This window comes from Candoia aspera, chromosome 1 (genome assembly GCF_035149785.1).
Source record: "Candoia aspera isolate rCanAsp1 chromosome 1, rCanAsp1.hap2, whole genome shotgun sequence".
In the NCBI taxonomy this organism is placed as follows: Eukaryota; Metazoa; Chordata; class Lepidosauria; order Squamata; family Boidae; genus Candoia; species Candoia aspera.
Window position 1 is genome coordinate 298,709,441 of NC_086153.1, and position 24,414 is coordinate 298,733,854.

General features: G+C 38.1%; 1 protein-coding gene across 1 annotated transcript in view; it reads left to right on the forward strand.

Annotated features, from left to right (window-relative positions):
* NRXN3 (neurexin 3) overlaps window positions 1-24,414 on the forward strand; it is a 995,103-nt gene that overhangs the window by 218,768 nt on the left and 751,921 nt on the right. The window contains exon 10 of the mRNA XM_063290181.1: window positions 13,424-13,543. Within this exon, the coding sequence (XP_063146251.1) occupies window positions 13,424-13,543 (120 nt within the window). The remainder of the gene's footprint in view (window positions 1-13,423; window positions 13,544-24,414) is intronic.

Sequence of the window (24,414 nt, forward strand, 5' to 3'; positions counted from 1 at the left end):
TGCCAAGCGTCTACCAAATCTTGCCAAGAAAACTGCAGGGACTAGTCCAGGCAGTCACAAGGAGTCAACACTGACTCAAAGATGTGTACACGTGCACACAGACACACAGTCACACACACACACACACAATTTTTTAAAAGCAAATTGCCCATACCAGTAGAATCTGAAGCACAGAAATGGAACACATGTTTACATCTGTAAGAGTTATGATTCAGTCTGTGACATTTGCAGTTCTGTACCTTTCTTTAACACCCAGAAAGCCACTATGCATCAGTGCAGACTTGCATAAACTATTTGGACCTTTTGTATCTTTTGTCTCTTTTAAAACCATGTTCAGTGAGGCAAGTCTGATTCTTAAAACAACAAAGACAGAGCTTATCTTACATACAAACATCAAACAAACATGATGGTTACATGAGGTAGATAACCATTTTAATCACGGAAAGAAAGAGTTTCTTGCATGCATCTGGGATTGAAGTTTTAAGTGAAATTTGGGACATGAATCTCATAACTGAGATCATGATGGATCTGGATGCTTATCAGGATTTGAAGTAACTGTTTTTGTGACCCTTGACAATGCTTAACATGCAGTATGGTGGTAGTCACTTACCATGTTGAAGGATTGATCAGTACTTTGCAGGCAACTCACTCCCAAAAAGACATTTTAGCAAAGCTAAGGGCTTTGTTGTATCCAACTGTGAAGAATCCTGGTCTTAGCTGGTGCTTATCACACAGCCCTCAAATCTCCAGCTTTGGGATGACATACTCAGCCTGAGTGGAATTTAAGCCAGAAAGGCTGTATCAAATATGTTCTAGGCATTAGTTATATATAAATCTGAGTATTTCATTCATATAACAAGATGGGTTAATCAGAAAAGGTACACAGTGCTGGCTGGACTACTTAGAGCAAAAACAGTTACATCAGAACCAGGAGAGCCACATAACCCATAGAAATTAATTTTAATAGTAAACAAGGGGACAGTATAAAGAACTATATTTATAATGGGTTAATTTTTTAAATAACATGAATCTTTTTTCATTGAGATGACTTCAAAATCAATCATAAAATTAAAAACCAGATTGATATATAACTGACTGGGTTAGTGCACATCTCCATATAAACCCTGGGAGCTTCTTCTCTAACATATTTTGTTAACTAATGGGAAAAATCCCATATTCATCAATTATTAATTTGAAATAGTTTACCAAATGAAGGGGATGAAAAGAGTGAATGAGAGAGAGAGAGAGAGAGAGAGAGAGAGACTTAAGAAAGTAACATCTTCCAGTTACCACCGTGATCTCTTAAAGTCAGCACCCATGACCTTTTTAGGGATGTATGAATATGTGTTTTTCCCTATACTTCCTTAACCACTAGACCTTAACCACTAGACCATGCCTTAACCACTACACCAAACTGAGTCTCTGTAACTCTTATACTAATGCTGATATATGTGTGTATGTGCCACTTGTTTATGACATTCTTCATTCATCAATACATTGTTAGCTGCTTCAAGCAGTCAGCATCAGGCCATCCTCCAAAGCTTAATCATCAAATATATTTGAAGAAATTTTGCCTATCCATAGTTCCACTTTGCTCTCAGAACCACCAGACCTTTTGTCACCCAAAAAATGTGAAAATGCCACCTCATTTTTCTTCTATCAATCAGAAAGACTGAAATAATTTTGATTTCTCCAAAAGATCCTTCACTGAAGTGTGGATTCAGATACCAAGTTCCCCACCACTTTACTTAAAAGAAGACATATGATAATGTGGTATTACAGACTACCCACTTCCTTTCTGGGTTCCTCAGCTCCTTTTAATTGCAACAATTAGATTTTTTGAAAGTGTAAAGTAGAATTTCTTTGAAGACTTAATTATCCAAATTCTATCACTTTGCTTAGTGATGATGCTCAAAAAGTAGAACAAGAATTCCTGCAAGGGAGAAGTAACTCTTTATATAATCTATGTAATGACTGTGGTATGATGAATAAAATAAAAAGAAAGCAAATGTTTAAAACATGAAGCTTTACAATGAGCCATAGTGAGCTATGCTGTGTACAGATCTCTGTTTCCATAGAAGTAAATCATGGTGCTTTCAAGTGATCATACTACCAGGCAAGTGAGCACAGAACAGCTGTTTAAATGCTAATGCGTTACAAGGTAAAGCAGAAGCTTCCTTTGCAGTTTCAGCACCAGTCCCTGTTGATGGTGGTCTGTGAGAATAATGTATTCCTAAGGTGAATATTCAGTATGTCTAATAAATCAGTTCTTTACCAGATTTCTTTCTCCAGTGTTGGATATGAATGCCCATTTAGTTTTATTGAGTGTTTATGGGATATTTCTTTGTTCATCCCCACTCCTTCAGTTTCTGCAATAGGGGAAAGAAACTCTGAATTCCAAGATTGATTCCATATTAATGTATTGGAATGATGTGTTCCTAAAAAGATAACTTTTTCCAATAGAACAGAATATATGTAGCTCAAGGTTGAACTGTGGAGTCCTTGGTACTCTCTGAGCTTGGTTGTTTCCTTGCAGATCTTTCATTACCTGACTAGGTAACATCATCAGTGTGAGTGAGTGTGGGGTTTGCTCCCTGTTTATATGGTGTATCTTGCCCTGCCAGTGTTGGTGGGTGTGTGGTTTTCCCCTTGGTAGTTCCTTGATTAGGATGTTGTTTTCTGCTTAAATGTTTGTCTGGTGTTAATCCCTGCTTATCTGGATGTAGGCTGCTGGGGGTGGTGGTGGGATGTGTTCTGGTCTTTTTGTATCCTTCTAAGTTTTTTTATTGTCTCTTTTGAATGGTGCATAAATACCTTAATCAGGGAACTACCAGAGAGAAAACCACATCCCTACCAACACTGGCAAGGCAAGCTACTGTATATAAACAGGGAGCAACCCCACACTCACCAGTACTGATGATGTTACCTAGTTGGGTAATGAAATGTCTGCAAGCAAACAACCAAGCTCAGAGAATACCAAGGACTCCACAGATAAGTTTTTTGACAGAGCAATAGAAACTTAACAAGTTAATGGAAGGAAAATCTTGACTTTGCCACTTCGCTGGTTTATTACCTCTATCTTGGCATCATTTATTAAAAATATATATATTAAATTAAGTACACATAATTTTAGAGATCTCAACAGAAGGAAATAAATTCTGCAATCCTTCCTTGAATTTTCTTATAAGTGCATCCTCATAAATTGAAATGGAAAAACAAACCTCCATTAACAAGAACAGTGACTGTTTTCTTATAACTCCATCAAACACATATGGGCACATTGTAAAAAAAAAGAGTTTAAATATTTCTTATCCTGTGGAAAAACATTAATGAAACCAAACTCTAATCATAATTTTTATAGGGACAGCAAGAGCATGTAACAAACTTTCTTTACATTACCTGTAGAGATACGAATGTCTCCTGCTTGCAGTTTTTCTCAGCTCATACAATATTTGAAGTACGACTCAAGGATCTCAACACACATGTTCCAGGAAATCTCTGGAGCTCAGCATTCCCAGAATAAGTGAAATCCCTGCAGTCTAATCTACTCCAGATATTAACTACTAGAATGACAGACCATAGGGTTGTTGTGGAGAAAATAGGAGGAGGAAGCAGTAATAGGTATGTTCACTGCCTTGAGTTATTTATAAACATAATCAAGGTGGGATAGAAAATAAAATAAAATAAACTCCAGAAACACATCTCTGATGCCATCATTAACTGATATTTATTTATGTATTTTATGAGCTACATTTTGGCAAATGACCCTAAATATCCAAGTAGAATAAAAATAAGCATACCAAAATAAAATAAATGGATGTTGATGATGATGATGATGATCTGAATGGAAGGTCCTCCTAAATCAAGCAATCATAGGTTCTGAAATGCTAAAGGAAATGGTGGAGCAAATCTCACTGCCACATGGGAAAAAGCTCCTATCTCATGTATTCACAAGATATACATCAGAAAATAATAGAAAAATAAGCCCCTTCAGTGATTGCAATAAATGGCTAGAATCTTGTAGGGTTGGGAATCCTTTAAAGCATCTACTATTTATGGGCTGAAATCTGTTATTGTACTTTGATTTAGAAACACACAGGTGATGCAGAATGAAGTCAAAGGATCAGAGTAACAGCAAGTTCCATTTCAGAAGCATCCCCATGTGAACATCTTTCAATATGATGGGATATGATCAAAAATAGACATGGTGTTGGCCAGATCTGCCTTCTGTATGAACAAGAAGAGTTCACAGTAGCCAAAGCTGAGTGATTGTGTTCCTAGCTAAAACTATCACCTAAATCTTCAAAGCAAAGCTACATCAAAAGCATTCAAAAGTAGATAGATTGACTACAAAATAAAGGGCTACCAGATCTGGGGCAACTACTAGATGGCAACAAAGAGATACAGCAAACTCTTACTCCGATGCCATCTAGTTATAGTCTGGAATTTTGCAGTTCAGATCTGGTAGCTCTAATTAATAAAATAATCATGCCAGGGTCAGAGGTGTCTTTCATCACTGCTGAATATTATTCTGAAGTGGATAACAATTTGTGTTATTTTGTCTTATTTTAAAAACATCAACATTCCACTGTACTGAACTTCTTTAAAAGCTTACATAGGAAGTGGATATTAGGAAGAAATTTACATACATTTTTCTTCTCTGGGTCTGCACATCACAAAGGAAGCAGATGGGTTTCCAGATTTTTTATTCCAATTGACTCCAATATTTAATGGAGCATAGGAAGCTCCTTAATGGGAGACTAGTCTCACTATTTGCTCCTTCATTTATAAATATTGGTGAATCATGTGCCATTAATGTTCCTTCTGGTGATACTCTTTGTATAAGAAATGTACCCATTCTGTTTCTCTTCCAAGTTGTCCATGCTATGTTGTTTGCTGTTTTGGTTTGATGTTGTGGAGTTGATGATGGATTGAAGCCATAATGGCTACCTCCCTCCACCTGTGTCTGTCTGTTGTCTTTGATGGTGTCACTTCATATCTTTTGATGGTATCACCCCATATCTCTTAAATGTGCCTATGGGCTGTGTTGGTTATCCCAATTTCTTTTTATTTGTTTATTTTTGTTGACGTTACCCTGGTTTATCTGCTATTTTACTAACTCTGATTTATTGTTTTCGCTTTTTCCGTTCTTTTGCTAACAAAGTTGAGTTGACCAAAGCTGACCTGCAAGGTAGAGAAGGCTTTTGTTTCATTGCTAGTTTGACTGAAAGTTGCCTTTCAATGTAACCTTTTATATATCAGTATCTATATTTCTTATTAATGCAGTCACATCTCTAAGGCAAAAGGGCATCAATTTTCTGCAACTTGCTAAGTTGGAGAATGGGGCGGTGAGGAATTGGGGGGGAAAATGTTCAGTAAGGTTTTGGGGATAGCTTGAGAGGTTTGACTGTATCTCATCTTAAGAGTATTTGGATAATTGCATGGCTTGATTTCCTGGGGGGGGGGGGCGGGATTTAAAATGCAAAAAGAAAGTGGCACTGAACACTTGGTTCCTAAAATAAAGATGTGGGATCAGTACTTTAGAATAGTGAAACTACTTACAAGACAATCCTATGATCCAAGAAACTGTTTTTTCCAAATCACTGTTGATATGATTTCAATACCATTCCCAAACAGATATGAGGGGGAATGGAAAAAATCTTTTGAAGGAAGTTTAAAGTTTATCACAAATATCTGAAGGCTAAATGAAGTTCTTCGTGTTTTCCAGAAAAAAAAAAAAACTATTGCACAAAAATGCAAACATGCTTTATGGCACTTCCCCAGTCCAGTATCTTTTTCCTCTCTCTCATCATTTAGTATATGTGGCTTGGTTTTTGCACATTCATTTGGAAATGTGTATTGATTATACTGTTGGGAAACTAATGAAACTCTGACTGGGCAGGTCCAGCTGAGGTACCTGGGATTCAGTCTTATGGTGTGATCTGAGATGAGTTTGATATGGTGATTCTTGAGGAAGGGGACAGAGTTCTCTGCATGGTCAGTTTGGCTACCTGCTTGTTAGATCCAGGTCCCTCCTGAGTTGTTGAAGTGACCCAGGAGGTGACTTGTACTTGGGCTCATGTTGTGATATCAACTTCTTTTAGAAAGGAAGTAGTGCCATCAGTGTTGAAGGAGATGGTGGTGTGCCCCCTCATCAAAAGGTCATCCAGTCTCCAGTCGAGAAGGTTGTGACTGCAGTTGCAGAGAACCCTGGAGGGAGCAGATGATTTAGACCTGTTTCAGTCAGATGCCAGGACAGGATTCAAAAGAGAGACAGCTGTCAGTCCTATAAGGTATTCTAGATGAAGAAACCAATGCCATATAGGTCAGGACTACTTTTATTGTAACTTTAACTATAGCTAATAGTATAGTTAAAGTATAAGTGTAACTTTAGCTATAGTTACAGAATCTTCCAAGTCTGAATGAGCTTCTCCCTCCCTCACCTTATCTTAATGTGAACGAGGGAGGAGCCTGAGAAATTTACACAAACCAGTTCCTTGGAATGGGCTCAAGGCCTGCTTGTATGATTGGTAATGGCTCTTTCTCCTGTCCTTCAAGGCCATTCCCTATCCCCGCTACAACAGCATTGATTGTGATTCCTGATGACCTTTGCTGGTGCATCCATCCTTGTGCTCCTCGATCTCTCAGTGGCTTTCAGTACTAGCAATAATGGTATCCTTCTGGACTAGCTGCAGAGGTTGGGATCTGAGATGAGTTTGATTTGGGAATTGAGGGCATCATTTTATGGTCCTACTTTTCGTTTCTTTGTGGCCAGTTCCAGTTGATGTTGATGGGGTGAGAGTCACTCCTTTGTGGGGGGCCACATGGTTTTACAGTATTTCCCCTACTGTATAACATCTACATGAAATCTCTGGGTGAGGTCATCCACTAGTTTGGGGTTTGGTTTCATCAATATGCTGGTGATATCCAATTATATCTTTTGACCCCAAGCTGACCAAATGATGCTATCAAGGTCCTGTGCCTGGAGACTGTGTACAGGGCCACTGCAACCCAGTGTACAGATTGTGCACTGAACAATGGGGCTACATGTGGGGGGGGAGCACAGTCTGCAAGTAAACAAAAGAGGAGATACAACATCAACCACACACTTGCAAACTTCACAGATGCACACTTGGCTGCCAAAACCAGTGACAGAACCTATATCTGCAACCCAGCAGACCTTGAATAATTATAATTATATTTACTAAATTTTGAACATTAAAAAAATTGCTTTTCAGGGGGCACTAAGTGGAATTCTGCACTAGGGCATCTTGTATGCCCAGCAGTGACCGTGGCTGTGTGGGTCTGGATGGGGAGAAGCTGACTCTGACTTAATCATATTAAAGTGATGGACTGTGGATGTTAAGGGCCCCCAGATCTGGCAATTTTTCATCTTTAATCTTGGATGGGGCTGCAATTCAAGAGTGGTGCATGATCTAGTCCAGCCCCTGCTCATTGCAGGAATCCAGTATCACAGCATTCCAAAAAATGGCCATACAGCCTCTGTTTCAACACTTCTAACAAAAGAGAGGCTACTACTTCCCAAGGGAGTCTGTTCCATTGTTGAACAGCTGTCCTGATATCCAACCAAAATCTGCTTCCTGGTTATTTAAACACATTGCTTGTCCTCTCTTTAGGTACTTGAAGACAGCTAATGATAAGTTTTTACTTTTGGGTCCTTTATCAGCAAAAAACAATGACTGACAGTATACTTGACAGTACTGTAAACTTCTTTTTTTGCAGTCTATGACTGCATTTGCTTTTTTTTTGCAATTGCATCACACTATTGGTTCATGTTCATTTATGGCTTCAGTCTCATTCTTAATTCCATTCTATCAGGAATCTCATACTGGATTGTATTGCATTACTGTGAGTTCAGAAAGGCCTGTATGGTCATGCTGGTAAAGAAGACAAACAAAATCTTCACTTGTACACAACCATAGATAAACTAGACAGGGACGTGAGTGCATATGAAATTTCTTGTTTCTGTATGACCCCGTGCTATTTAAATATTTGTACATTCAGTGGAATATATGAAAAGAGATCTGAAAATTCCAGTAAATGCACTTTCCAAGTTCCCGTGATTAACCAAATTGTCTTATTAGCTGCTGAATCACAAAACTTTGGTAACTGTGTGTCAGCTTAACGTTTAATTTATTTAATACTGATTATCTAGAGCCAATCTTGAACTGTGCAATAAATCTTGGTGGATATTTTTGAATTTTGCATTTTTTTCTACTTTTGTTTGAGGAAGATCGTTATGTGATCTTCCCTAAAATGTTATAGGATATTCCTTTAAATCAGTGTTTCTCAACCTTGGGAACTTTAAGGTATTTGGACTTCAACTCCCAGAATTCCACAGCCAGCATGGCTGGCTGGAAAATTCTAGGAGTTGAAGTCCACACATCTTAAAGTTCCCAAGGTTGAGAAACACTGATTTAAATAGTGAGAATTTCTTTGTGAGAAATTCACAGAGATTAGTTAGATGGTTTTAAATACAAACAGTCTTTCCATAAATTCTGACATATAAATTGTTTCTTCTGAAATCTATATCAGATATGACATTCTTTGTACAATGCAGCATTAAGACTTTAATGCTTTATTAAGTGAATATGAATTTGCTAACTGGTACCAGAAATGCATTTATAAAAACAGAGTTTCTGACACCTTGTGGAAAGTTTGAAGAAATATGTTATTTAAATCCTTGCCTCTTCCCAAGTGCACATCAGTTATGTATCTATTCCCTTTTGCTTCTACCATGAACTGCCAAACATAAAACAGCTTTACTTTTGAGTAGGCTTTGTTTGTTTGGGCAGGGTTGACATCTTAATTTTCTCTGAAATGTCTATTGTGGTAGCCAAGATTCCAGTGTCCCGAACGGAAAATTATGACACTAGTAGGGAAAAAGAAGCATCAGTGGCAGATGTTCTCTTAGCAAGCAGGATCTCTACAAACTGCTTGGTGAGTGCCAAAGAGGAGAAGCAAATATAATATCTATAAATTTTAGTTGTGACCAGTAAAGAAACATAAGGTGATTCCAGTTATATTCCTGCTGAAATCAGAACTCTTTTTAGCATTCCCACACTGACTTCACAGAAGTAGAATTTTACTTCATCTCCCCTTCCTCCCCAGTGATTTTAAATCCATGTAAAGTCCTGCTTCAGGCATGCAATATTGATTGACTGCACACCTAGGATTTTGTTTTCCAGATATGCATTGTAAAACATTCACACAATGTATTTGAAACATGTGAATTGTAGTGATGCATTTGTTAGGTGACTGGGGTAGTCTGCAATACCAATCAAAGTAAATATATGTAGCTCAGGGTTGAACTGTGGAGTCCTTGGTACTCTCTGAGCCTTGTTCTTTTCTTGCAGATGTTTCATTGCCAGACTAGGCAACATCTTCAGTGTGAAATTAGGGTATATTGTGAGTTTTAGTTGGTTTATGTGCTATGGTGGTTTATGTGTCATGCCATGGCATAGCATCACTGTAGCACATAAATCAACTAAAACCCTTCAAAACATCTTAAGTAACCCAAAAGACCCAGTAGCCCAAGAAGAAAAAACAGGAGTCATCTACAACATACAGTGTAAGGGCAGTAGCTGACACTATAACAGCCACTGTAACAGCCACTATGTAGGACAGACAGGCAGAAGGCTAGCAGAGCGCATCCACAAACACCAACTAGCAGTCAGAAGACACAATGAGAACTCCTTAATCTCACAACACATGGACAGACTCAACCATAGTTTCAGCTGGGAAACTGTGAGCATCCTGAACCAGGCCAAATCCAAAAAAGGCAGAGAATTCCTGGAAGCTTGGCACTCAGACAAAGCAGCCATCAACAGACACACAGAGGTAAGCAACATTTACATACCATTCAAAAGAGACAATGGAAAAGCCAAAAGACAAGGACACCTCCTCGCCAGCAATCAATACCCAGATATGCAAAGATTAACACAAGGTTAACCCCAGATGAACAATCAAACAGTACAATATACCCTAATGAAGGAACTATTAACTCAATCAATCAACCAAGCAGCAAACAACAGCCCAATCAAGGAACTCCCAAGGAGAGAACAACACCCCCACCAACACAAGCTGGACAAACCATGGTATATAAACAGAGAGCAAGGCCCACTCCCTCTTTGCACTGAAGATGTTGCCTAGTCTGGCAATGAAAAGGCTGCAAGAAAACAACAAGGCTCAGAGAGCACCAAGGACTCCATAGTCTACAATAGTCTGTCAAGTACATCCAAGTTGACTCGTTCATTCAAATTATGTGAGGGTTCCTTTAAAAGCAGGTGTCTTACAGGAATAAACCCCAAAAACATGAAATATCTGCGGGGTTATCCATGGGGTGTGGTAAGAAGAAAAGTCAAGTTAGCACTTGCAACAGTGCAATTGAATTTGTTTGTTTTTTAATGTCTTATCACTTTGATTGCACCATCATGGCTGCCATCTTGACTTTAATGACCACATGCTGTGGACACCCCTGAATATATGGGAGATGCATTGGAAGCTGGAGTTTCTCAGAGCAGGAATGCTGATTTTGTCATTAAGCACCTGCTGCCTAACAATATGTCAGCCATTCCAGGTAAGCAGACAGGAAACATGGCTAGATGAACAAATTCTACTTTATTGCAAGGCTACTTTAACAGAATCTTGCAAGTCTGAAAGTACAAATCTCCCACCCTCCCTATTTAAAGCTTGAGTATTCAGGGCAGGTCTTTCCTAAGTTTCTTCTTTAGACCATTACCCTCTCTTGGACTCCCTTTCCTTTTATCTGATTGTTCCCTGGGCAGCATCTCTTCCCTCTGTTCCCCAAGGTCACATTCCATCACACACTAAGCATGAGAAACTCAAAGCACGGGGCCCATTAAGTGGTGAAAAATCAGGAAGCAGCAGCACCCAATTTAGACAGCAGAGGGCGTGAGAAAGGTCCACACCCTCGTGTTTACAGGGGACAATCAATTGCTTTAAGTGATTTCATTCTATCATGAAATAAACCAAGATTTCTATCCAGCTGTGTGGTAAAAAGTGTCTGGGTGGCTTGTTCCAACTTCCAGCCAGCTAAGGAGGGACGCTAACACAACAGGGGACCCATTTAGATTTGCCGCCCAGTTACACATGGAAGAGGGGACTTAAAGGCAGAAGTATAGTAAGACTACTCACCCTCAGTCTTCCTGCTGCAAACATGGGGTGGCACTTTGGAGGTTTGTGAAGGTTTGTAGGGAGATGCTTAAAAGGGGAGTTGATTTAGACTTTCAGGAGTTTGGCATATTCCCCTCCCAGAATGAATACAGCAGTGTATCTCTCAGCTTGGCTAACTTCATGTTATATAATGTAACATTTCCATGATATCCAAATAACAGCAGTGTATTATGCCCTCATTTTATGATTGTAGTTTAATAAAGGGTATAAACCAGCCCTTGGAGTGCCACAGCTAATATTGCTGGCAAAACCATAAAAGTTATTCAGCAAAAATGCTGCACTGGGGTGTGGGTAGAAATTTTACAAAACAATAATTTGCTCCATTGTCACCAAATAGAGAGAAAATCTTAGAACTATTTTTTAAAAGTTAATCACAATGAAGCATAGGAGAAATAAGTTTCCTTGTAGAACATGAGACTGTATACATACCATGATGGGTCGGACCAGTGACTTATCTAGTCTAATATTCTAAACCAGGTAACTCTTGGAAGCTCATAAGCAGCTACATAGGTGAAAGCATCTTTCCGTTCATCTTTTACTAGTCCGCCATTGGACTCCTATTTGCCTTAGCAAGCATTATGATGGATAGTGAAAGTTACAGCCTAAAAATATCTGGAAGGCTACATATTACTCATCCCTACTCTTGAACCTGATATTAAGGAATTTTGCAATATGTAGTCTTGTTTCCACGAAGAACTAAGTGCTATCCAAACCAGAGATAACAAGCTCAGAATGTTCTCTAAATAATTAGATTTAATATAGGAGCATCTAGCTCATTTAGCTGCTCATTCTACTCCTGAATCAGTAAGTAAAGATAGATCTAGTTACAGTGATTATATTAAACCATGGACCCACTTCCTGAAATAAAGTGCCGGTGGATAAACTTTAGAGGTCCCCAGATATTCTGTGATGTGACTTACAATTCAGATGTAATTAAGCCAACTTACCTTTTTTGTTCATACCCAATTCTCCTTTAAAACACTTGAAATTATTAATTACTTATATTAAGCTTTAAGAAGACCCATTTAACCTAGGCTGAATGCAGCAATTCACTTTCTGCAGTATCAGCCACAAAGTTAAATGCCCAGATTCAGAGCCTGTTAAGGAGGATCTTTTGTAAATCAGAAGGAAAGAGAATGAAGGATTATATAAGTGAAAATATTAAGGAGGATCCATTTGGAAATCATTCCAAAAAAGAAAGCAGTATTTAGTATTTCCTAAGAGAAGAAGATCAAGCCTCATGTGGTACAGAGTGGTAGGTGGCGGTATTGCAACCAAAACTCTCCCCAGGACCCGAGTTCAATCCTAGCGGAAGCTGGATTCTCAGGTAGTTGGCTCAGGTCAACTCAGCCTTCTGTCCTTCCGAGGTCAGTAAAATGGGTACCCAGCTTGCTGGGGAAGGTGATGACTGGGGAAAGCAATGGCAAACCACCCCGCTATAGTCTGCCAAGAAAACATCGCAAAAGTGGCATCCCCCCAAAGGGTCAGACATGACTCGGTGCTTGCACAGGGGACCTTTCACCTTTTTTTCTCACAGAGGTCTTATAGAGCACAATTATCAGTACAGATCTAAAATTCTCATCTATGGTGGAAAAGAGGTGCTTAGATTAATATTAGGGGGCAAGTGGTACATGCAAAGGAACAAATCAAAGAAGAGCTGATATTTCACCAGATCCTATTAACATTTTTTTTCCAAATACCAGCAGAAAAGTCTTTGGATGAAGTGAGATTTGCTAGACAAATGGATTGTCAATCCATCTTTCTTCCAAATTCCCTAGGAGATAAATCTGCAGGATGCAAATAACGCTTCATCCCACTGTTTATGAAAAAAAAAGTACAGGAAAACAGATAATTAATCAAATTGTTTAACTGAGAATTGGAGGGCTGTGACAAGTCTTAGCATTTTTTGGAGGAAACAGTATTTATTGTAAACATGTTTTTCCTGAGCCTGCCTAAGAGGGAATATGCTTACTTTTCATACCTTCCTTCTGCTGTGTACAAGTTACCTGTTTGTTGCTGAGTGTTTAATTCTCCATGTCTTTATGTGAATTTCTGTTGCATGTTCCATGAAATGGAAAAGCATATTATTTCTTTTTTTGGGGAGGGGGCAGGAGGTTGCATGAAGATGACAATTCATAATCCATTATTGTGCCTCTTTCCCAATAGTTACTCTTTCTTTCATGCTTTCCTTGCTATCCCATTTCAGGACCAAGTACTACCTGTCAAGAAGATTCCTGTGCCAACCAAGGCATCTGCATTCAGCAGTGGGAAGGCTTCACTTGTGATTGTTCCATGACATCATATTCTGGAAATCAGTGCAATGACCGTGAGTACCACCTTTTTAAAAACTGAATTTTTTACAAGGGCCTGAGAACCATTTGGTGCATGGTCTGATAGCTTGTATGAATTCTAATGTTGGAGTTCCCTGCTTAAGAAGCTGGATTACATAAGAGGAAGGAGGATTTTTTTCCCTTTGATTCAATATGAAAGTGTATGAGTGCATTCTGTTTTCATATTCAAAGACAATTTCAAAAAAGGTATTGATGTTCTTTTTATAGCAGCCAGATGGAACTGTGTGTGCTAGACAATAACAAGAGCTTTGCTAAGAAGTACATTCACTTCTTAGAAGTTTTTATAATCGTCATATTCATGTATAACCTTTTCTAAATTGAAAAGTTTTCAGATGGAAGTCTGGAAGCTTTATTGGTTCCACAAAATACATTAATACATTGTCTGCATTAAAAGCTAAATTCTTCCCCACAATCATATGTTTTTCAAGCAAAAGTTTACCAGAAAAGGTGATGCACTAAATCAAAATTTTACTTGGGAAGTGGGCCATGCTGGGTGTGTAAAGAGAAAGCAGGTTTTCTCTATTGCTGGAAATGTAGAATGATAATATAACATATATTTATCCTCAAGTTGTATCGTGATTTGGAGCACTATGCCTGAGCAACTTTTCAAGTCTACATATTATTGTTCAAGTTGGAAAACCATATGTTGAAAAAGGTCTGTGCATAGAGAAGTTCCTAGGTTCTCCATACAGAAGGATGGGATCTAAGATCATAGAAAATCTCTTTTGAGCTTGAAACCCCATGTTTTGAATTTATAACAGCTGTTTCAAGTTCCAGATGGGCTTTTCTCACCACCCAGAAAATAGTTTGATGCTGTTCTAACTTGATTTCAAGTATGAAACACTAAGAAAATACGTAAGGAAATGAAGCTTATTATACATTTTACTCTTATTTATTCAGTTTTTACATTCCTGCTAGTAGTCAAGTGAATTCTCAAGACAGCTAGCAAATACAGAATTTAAAAAGTTTAAAATCATAAATTAAAAATAATATTAGAAGCCTGATGAAAAGGAAACAAGTTTTGAGATTTTTCTCAATGCAGAGGCAGTAGGAACCACACAAGGAAAGGCTTGGGTACTGAATACAAACACGGACCTCTCCTGTAGATATTAAGGACTATATAAATTGGCAGTAGAGAAGTGGTTTCTCAGATAATCCAGCCCTTGACCATTGGGGCTTTAAAAGTTACTGTCAGAGGTGAGGTTTACTAAGAAAAAAATATCAGACATTGGAAAGGTTAAGTATTCCTTCCTATCTTACTGTTTTCATTTGAAGAAAGAAATGTGTGACAAAAAGAGGGTCAAGAATTCCATGCGTAGTTCTGCTTGCAAGATAGGGCTTGTGTTAAAGGAAAGGTTACAAACATTTTCTGCTTTTTCAGTAATTGAAATTAGTAGCTTCAATAGGTCCAGATGAAAACATATCTAAATAGCAGTATAAGGAAACATTTCCATAACCTTTCAATATGAAAATTATTTCACTTGACTATAGATGTTCATGAAATGAGATGCCAAAGAAAGTTTTAGCTTTTAGATAAACATAGCTGGAAAAAGTTACAGTGTTAAAGTAATTTCATTGCAAGAAATTAATGTAAAAATGGGAAACTGTTCTGTATGTGTTTATTGACTGAGCTCATGGCATACTGTATATCTGCTGCTTCTTTCCTTAGAATTCTTTAATATATTAGAGCCCACTTAATATATGATTTATTTTCTGGGACTTAATAGTCCACTAATGCCTTTGTAATATGCATGCTTTTCTCTCATTTTTTAAAAAGGCTACATGATAGACAATCAGTGTAGAAGTAATACAAAGCTACACTTATAAAGTTGCATTTAAGTCATCTGCATTGGAGAACTCTAATGAGATAAGTTGTTTTGTGTTCTTTCTGGCAGTTAATGAAATGGTCCATGTTGTTGCACCCATTTTACCTGGCCACTTATAAATCAAATTAACTTCCAGGTTTCAGCAAGCCAGCCTCTGAGCTTAGTGTGAGATTTTCCTTAATGTTCAGGAATAAATGGGTAGAAATGATATACAGAGAATAGGCTGAAATTAAAAAGGTGATTAAAAGGAATACTTCCATTGTTTAAAATGTGCATAATGACATGTGTCGTGTATGCAAGAACCATGTAGGAAAATTGCAAGTGTGCCTGATTTACAAAGAAGTTAAAGGGAATGAAAATATAAATAAAGTTTTAGAAGGAAAAACTTCTGGAAGCCACCCTCTTCTTATGATGACTTTTTCAAAGTGATGGTTCTTCATACTTACAATTCAGAAGTGTTTGTTGTGGCATGCTGCCTCCTATGGAAGCAGAAGAGGTAAGTTCATGCTGATTACTCTGAACCTATCCAGCTGGGATCTCAAAAGGTATGTGCTGTTACTTACGTTTACAAGGTCTTACTTAAGACTTGGGTGTGCAATAGCAGATTTTATTGCTCTCTGTTCTTTATTATATTCTGGAGGATAAATAAAATCTATCCATTAATGTCCTGAGGCCACTGTGATCCAAAGACTAAGAGAACTGTATGCTCTGTTCTTTGAGCATAGAGGAAAGGCCATGTGAATTCATTCCTGTAGAATGAAGGAAAGAAACCCATCCGGCTAGTTAAATGGTAATTTACAGCCCAGGTTATTATGTGCTGTTAAGGTCTATACATATCTATAATGGACTATGCGGTAATATAGTTTACTGAACAATTAGGAGCTATCAGACTTCAGTGATATTTGGATAATATGGCCTAGATATGTTTGAAATTGGACTTTAATGTGCAAGATTGTGATTTTTAGCAGTTTATGAACACATCTTCCTTCCTTCCAGACAGACAGACAGACAAATGGTTGTAGAGCACGCATGTTGATTTCTATGAAACATTTTCTCTCCTTCTCCACAGTTCCCCCAATCTTGAAAGATTCTGCAACTAAGTATAATATATACCTCTCTCTTTCTTTAAATGAATAGATTATTTTGTGGGATGATAGATTCAAAATTAAGTTCCAAAAGCCAGGATGTGAATCAACCCTAAGAAGTTAGCCAAATAATACACTTATTGATGTAGCCTCAGAATGGTTTGAGGCAGTCTGCCTTTCTTCTAATAACCTATTAAGAGTGAAAACCAACGCAAAACAATGATTTGTAGCTTCCTGGATAAGGACTGAAGTGTATATTCATTTTATGGATGCTTTCATTAAATTTCATGGTTGCTGCAGTGTGTATTCTATCTTCCCCCCTAATGCAAATAAATTATACATATTTAAATAAAATTACTTGGAAATTGAACTTAAATCACAATGTGATCTGCAGTTACTCTTGCTGCTAGTTAAGTGTTGCAGTAAAGTGGTGTATTTAAAGTAAACTGCTGCTCCAGGGGCTTTTTCCTTGCAACAGATCCATTGCTTGCTGGAGGCTCTGGAGTAAAGAGTGAAACCCCTTTTTCAACATATTTCTGATGGAATAGCTAAGTCTGCTGGCTGGTGATTGATTTGATTTCTTTATTTTTTTCTATTTACATTAATATTTAAGTTATAGGTATTAATACAGTATTGACTGGTCTTGTTAAGACAGGTTTTAATTCATCCAGTGTAAGAAAAGCGTAATGTGCTTCTCTCACCTATATGTGCTCACTTTTTTTTAGACTGAATTCATTTTTGGAGGACTTTTTTTATTTCTACCCTTCTCTAGGGAGTTCCTGTATAGTATCATAAAAATCCATCATAAAAATCTGTAGATCTACATCAGCCATCTCTAACCTAATGTCCTTCAGATGTAATAGAACTACAATTTGCAGAATTCCTGGGTAGGATAGCTTAAGCTGGGAGTCATAGATCCAATATATTTAGAGGCCCCAAAGTTTGAAAAGCTATTCTCCATTGTATGAGTTATTAAAATGTGCTGTTTTCTATATCAGGGTTGCTTCCACCAGATCATATGACAGTAATGTGAAATATACACTCAGAATTTAGGACACGACAGGAATAGCTTGGAGCCTATTAGATATCTGAATTCAATAAATTCAGATATAAATGTATAACATTTATAAAAATAAACACTGAAACAACAGGAACATGCATGGAACATCAGGAGTATGATGTGTGTGTGTGGATACATGAGAGAGAGAGAGGATTGCATTGAATCAAAGGTACCCTTGTTCCTTATGTCCAAGGTTGCAATTTGAAACTTGCCTTCTGGGGGATTTATTTCCAAGTAAACTTTCATAGAATGGTTGCAGCAGGGATATGATATACTCCTTCCAGACACAACCATTTTCTTTGTCTTTTCTTTCTTTCTTTTTTTGTCTGCATGGTCATCATTTTTATTGACCTAGACAAATGGATGATCCAGATCTGTTGTATTCACACTGAGGATAGATTTTTATAGGGTTTCCTCTACAACTCTTGTATAATATAATATATAATGCACAAGTGGTAATTAATATGTCTTTAAAAGCCTTCACTGTTGTACAAAATTAGTGACATTATCTCAGATTCTAGAAAATGTGCATTCCTATCCATCTTCAATTTTACTCAGTATGCTGTTTCAGGATCAGAAGTGTGGTCAGGAATTTAGGTTGGATGAAATGTGGAGCATCCCTATATAGGAATAATATAAATGCCTTCCATCTTTCAATACACAATAGCTTTTAACTAACATCCTTGCTCCATGCACTGTTTTACCAGTCATAACTAGCATGACTGGTCCTCTTCTAAACTGGTCTGTAAACCTTCATTACTCTTCCCATCGATTACTGATTATGTGCCATCCAGTCAGTGTCGATTCTTAGTGATTATATAGATAGATTTTCTCCATGATGATCTGTCCCTAACCTGGTCTTCCAGGTCTTCCAATGGTGTACCCATCACCACTGTAACTGAGTCCATCCACCTTGCTCTGGTCATCCTCTTCTCTTACCTTCCAGGTTTCCCAGCATTAGAGCCTTCATTCATATAATGTGTCTGAACTCTTTCCATAGTAGGATTCAAATTTTGTACAGGCATGTAATAATCTTGCCTGTTGCTCTTAGGAACAATTACTCTATGCCTTGAGTTAGGCGATCTCTGACTTTATTCCCAGTGCAGTTCAGTCTGATTTACCTTGCAAAAGCCTCATTTTATTTCCAGTATTTAATCACCACCCATACATTTCTAACATGCTTAACTTATTATTTATTGATACTGAAAGCAAAAAGCATAGAAATATTCTGGCATGGTGGAAATAAATCTACACATGCTTCATCAACCAAATGTAAAAAGAAACCTGTTAGCTACTAAATTTTACCCAGCCGTACTCTTCAAGGTTGGTTCATTGGAAATATCCCATTGCTTGAAAAGCATTTAATTTGTGTTCTGGGAGTTATGCTAAAAGAGAGTAGGACATATATTATCCTACTCTTGTTTAGCCCCTTGGTTTAGTCCCCCTACAAGCTCTCCCCTCCCCCTAAACCATTGGTTGTACTCTCTTCCCACCAACTTGTATAGCCAAAATTGTTTCTGTAATTCTGGGGGACATTCTACCCTGCCCCATTGCATATATGCCATTTAAAGAAAAATTAAATAAATAAAATGTGCCATGGCTTATATATTTCAAAAGCTTATTGGAGGTTGCCACTTGCTCATTCTTCATTTTGCTATAAAATTCTCTCAACTTACATCTTGATGGTCTTTGTTTTGTATTGCAGGGGGAGGATGGGGTAACCTTATTTGCTAATAAGATCAAGGCAGTCCAAGGAACAGGTTTTTTTCCCCTCTCTTATTAAATACAGTAGCAGCTGTCAACAACCGCAGAGTATGTGGCTGGGAAGCAGATAAGCAACCTGTTCTGGTGCAAGTCCACTTCTGTTGCTTATTCTGCAGAAATTACAAACTAGCCTTCCCAAAATAATGAAAATTAACACCAGAATAGAGCTTGTATCCAAACTTTTTGAGTACATTAGTGGAAATAATTAGTGGAAATAATTCACAAAGTTTACCTAGCAGATATAAGTCTGATTCTTATTTAGGAATGGCACTGGATGGAGTTCCTTTATTGTGTCTCTTTTGCCACAGGGTTCCAACAACCCTTCCCAACACTGTCGTTGACCTAGTCCTCTGTTATCTTTAGTGCAGCAAAAAGAATAGTGCCTATCCTAGTTTTACGTAATCTGGAAAATGGACTGTATCAGATAGCAAGCCCTGGAGTTTTTCCAAAATGAGGCACGATGGAATAAAGTGGCATCTTCTTCTGTAGCTTGGTTGTTCTCCTTAAAGCCCCTCTTGCTTTCTGCCTACCCCTCTGTGTTAGATTCCTGGCATACAGTTTCCTATTTAAAGAGTGATGTCTGAGGTTTATCATAAGGGAATAAATATGCCTGGACGATTGGCATTTGGGTTTTAGGGCTCTTGTGTGAGCCAGTTGATAGATATGTACTGTGAAGATGCTGCCTCATGGGCAGAAGAGAAGAGTAGGGAGGAGCTAAGTTGTTCTTCTCCAAGCTGGATGCAATTTGATGGTGAATTAATTTGGTCAATGAGTTAGATTCCCTTCTCTAAAGGCTCTCTCATTTCACACCTGTCTTATTCTGGTAGTACCTAAGTGACAATATCTGAACCATATCCTTTATTGGAATGCAAAGTGGTTGGACATTTTAACAACTGAATTTCTATTCTTTGCAGGATTTTGCTATTTATCAGTATCTATCTAGCTGAAAATCAAAAGCCATGTAAAAATTGTTACACCACAACACTCTCCAAATCTCTTTTGAAAGAATACAGGAACTTTCTTTCCCATTAGTCACCTTGGCAACAGGGAAGTAGCTAAGCTAATTAGAGTCATGTCAGCAAAACTAAGACATGTGAAACATATTGTCATAAGGACTGTAATCCTTTGCTGGAGCATCTATGCATATGCCAATGTGATGCCTGCATTTCTTTTGGACTCCTACTACCATAGATATGAGTAGTAGGAAATAAACTCAATACTCATGTCTGAAGACTCCTTTGAATATATTATTTATTTGAGGAAATAGTCGCAGCAACTTATAAACAGTGATACGTTACTTTCTCAAATTCAGGAAATTGTACAATATGAAATCTGAACTTTATCACAATGTTAATGTCAGCCCTCTGGATGTTTTCCTTTAAAGAAAGTTTTTGGACAGGAAAAAAAAAAGTACAACAGAAACAGATATTTCATGTTTTGAATTTTATATTTATGTATTGTACATGTTTCAATGTTTGATGGTTTGGGTTTTTGTTGTTCTTGTTTATTATTTGTTTTCATACTGTACACCACCCAGAATCATGTTGTTTCAGCTGGGTTGCCTTATAAAACAAACATAAATAAAATAAGATAAATCTGGAAGCAGGATTTTGTTTGTTATGCAATGCACCTAATATGCTGATTATTGCTTTTCAGTAGATGAATACTACATAATTCCTAGTGGAGTTTAGCTGTGCATGGAGACAAATCTCAACATTACAAGTTTGGTACCGAGGGAGTAATACAATAGGTTCAGCTGTGAAACACTGAGGAATTTATACAAAAGTTTTAATTTCAGCTATCTAGATTATGATCCCCAAAAGAGAAAGAGTGAGTCAAGTTATTTAGAAACTTCTGAAATAGACTTTAAACCATGAATGTGATGAAGAGGATTTAAGAATATATGTGATTGCTCTGTGTGGAGTTCCTTCTGAATGATGATCCTGAAAAACATTTTGAATCTGGACAGTCAGGCTTTTGGGACTGTGTTGTGTTTAGAAGGGGACCCAGGACAGTTACTCCAAATATAGTACTAACAAATAGGACGTTTTGAAAATCAGAGTCCCATTCCTTGTCTTCCTGATAGAGCTGTGAATTTTGCTATTCCCTAATTTCTGACCTTGGACAAAGCTTAGATGCAAAGGTAAGAAATAAACCTTCTCAAAGGTTACTCCAGTAGGGCTTTCCAGAAATATACTTAGGTTAGCTCAACTATTTTAGCTACATCCTTTCTTTTAACTACCAGTAATAAGGGCGAAGATGTTTAAACCAAAATAAGTTCCATGTTTTTCACTCATTCTGGATGGACAATGTTTCTTTTCCGAAAGCCCAATGGAAGACAGTGGTCCTAACCTCTTTTTCTGAAGAATAGGGAGAGAGCAATCCTCAGCCTAGGCTGGGGAAGAGTGTTCTTAAGGCTAGGGAGGTCATGAGGAAAGGCCTGCTTCAGTGCTTCCTCCTTTCAACTTCCCAAGGGGAGGGAATCAGAAGCATGATTAGAACACACAGGGTGGAGAAGACAGTCTTGCAGATAATCCAAGCCCTAAAGGGTTTTAAATTGTAACTAGAAATCTATTGGCAATACATGGAAATATAGGTGGTGTTTTTGGTAAACCAGATTTGGCCTATTAGCAAGAGGGCAGCTTTATTTTGAACCAATTATAGTATTCAAGTAGCCTTCAGAGTAAAATGCATCACAGTAATCCAAATATGTGATGAAGGCATGAGTGAATGTCACCAGAGCATATTGCTCCAGGAACAGCTACATCTGGTTGACTAGTTGAAGCTGGGCAAAAGTTCTCCTGGCCACAGCTTCTACCTGCTGCTCAAGTGGAAGCTGGAGTCCAGGACAACCCCCAGAACTTGCTTCTCCTTGGGAGTATTTTGAATCAAAGTTGGAACTAGCCTAGATCCACATGATGTCTGTATAAACAACCACTCTGTCTTGCTGGGATTTTATATCAGCTTGTTTTATTTATCAATTTTATATAACTGCCCATCTCGCAAAAAGTGACTCTGGGCAGCATACAACAATTAACTAAAACAATAAATATATATTAAAAAGTTACTATTAAAATGTAAAAACCCACAAGGCACAGGAGAGAGTGAATGTTAACCATGGAGCCATCTCAAAGTTTTGCTGGTCCCCTGGGACCCCCAGGCCTGAATGACATAGCCAGGTCTTGAGAGACTTTCAGAACATTAACAGGGATGGAGATAACCTCACTTCAGGGGGAGAATGTTCCATAAGGCAGCCACCACAGCAGAGAAGGGACCCGCTAAGTGTAGTCCCCTAGCAGACGGGGCTTGTAGCATGCCTTCTCTACCAGATCTGATGGGATGGGCACATATAACCAGGAAGAGGTGGTCCCTAACATAACCCGGCCCCATGTTGTGTACCACCCATTTGCTCATGGCCTTTAGGTACTGGGTAAGCTGTTCAGTCACATCTCTTACTTTGCTGAGGTAAAGGTACATAGCTGATGTAATCATTGATAATCTGTTATCTTGAACTGATACATGATCTCTCCCAATGGTTTCATATAGATATGAAGCAAAATGGGAGAGAGGGCTGAGCCCTGAGGATGTAATGGGAGTAGGAGAAACCTTGAGGAATAGGAGGAAAAGGTGCAACCAAGGCACCTTTTATGTGACTAATGGGAAAGACAGATAAAAGAAATGTAATTTGAGTAAGCATCTCAGACATGACTCTCCCTAGTTCTCATGAAGATAAAGCGGGGGGTGTGTGTGTGTGTGCATTGAGACTTGCAATGTTCTGTTACTGTAACTTTATAATAAAAGTAGTATTAGCATTAATAACTCTGGTGTCCTAGTCTTGTCTATCCTGAAGGGCTGACAGAGGCACATAGGAGAAGTCAGGGGCTTGACCTCATCACCCATCAACCATACTGGACATAGTTACTCATAAATGCTGGAGGCAGTGTAACACATGTAACACACTACTCCAACTCCCAACCCTTCTGGCAGTTCAGAAGGATACCATGGTTGATGATATTAAATGCTGTAGAGAAGTCTAGCAGGACCAGAAGACTTAAATATCCTCCTATCCAGATTCCCACCAAACATTATCCATAATAGCAACCTTGCAGCTTCAGTCATATACCCAGGTCTGAAGGGAACTGCAGGGGATCCAGATAATCCAATTCTCCCAGTATCATCTTTAACTGAACCCCAGCCCCACCACCTTTACAACCTCCCACAAAAAGAATTAGAAATGATTAGAAGTCTTTCAATATTGCTGCATGGAAGATAGATCTTTTTATGAGAGGGTACATCACTGTCACGTTCAAGAAGACAGGTACAATCTTCTTTCTCAAAGAAATATTTATCCTGTCCTAAATCCAGCTGCCTGTTCCCTCCCTGGCAACTCAAACAAATCAGGAGGATCAGGGATCCAGCCCACATGTAGCTGAGCTCATGCTACAGAGGAACCTAATAAGTCATTTGTAATAATAGAACAATATTTGTAAGAAAAAAAATTAGAAAGGAAAGAGAAAAAGTCAAATGTTATCCTGTATGAAAACATGAGGAACTCTGTAATTGTAACTAAAAGTGTCTTATTACTCTTGAAATAGCCACTGCTTGTGGATTGAACTCCTCCTCCTCCCTGTGCACACACTTCCAATTCTTATGAGTTTATCAGCAGTTTGATCTTCAGAAACCATCAGATAGTTCTTTAGTAGGATTTCATTATATATCCAGGTGAAAATTTTTTTTAATGCATAATGGTTAAAGAGTTGGTCAAAGTGTTGGACCAAGTGGAAAGACATAGGTCCAGTTGGTACTTGACCAAGAGCTCAGTAGGAAAATTGAAACCAATCACTACCTCTCAGCCCATCCTCCACACCAGGTTATTGTGGGGTCAACATGCATACTGCCTTGAGTGCCTTAGAGGAAAGGTGGGATAGATGCAATATTCTTCTCCTTCTCCTGTTCATCTCTGGATGATTCAAAGAAGTTTGGCAAAATTTTATTATTCCCAGTTTCATTACTCTCTAAGTTTTATTGCCCCCCCCAAAAAGGATTAGATTCTAGAAATTAGGAATGTTGGAGAAGTGCAGAATTGAACAGGAGAGATTATTTGGGGTGAG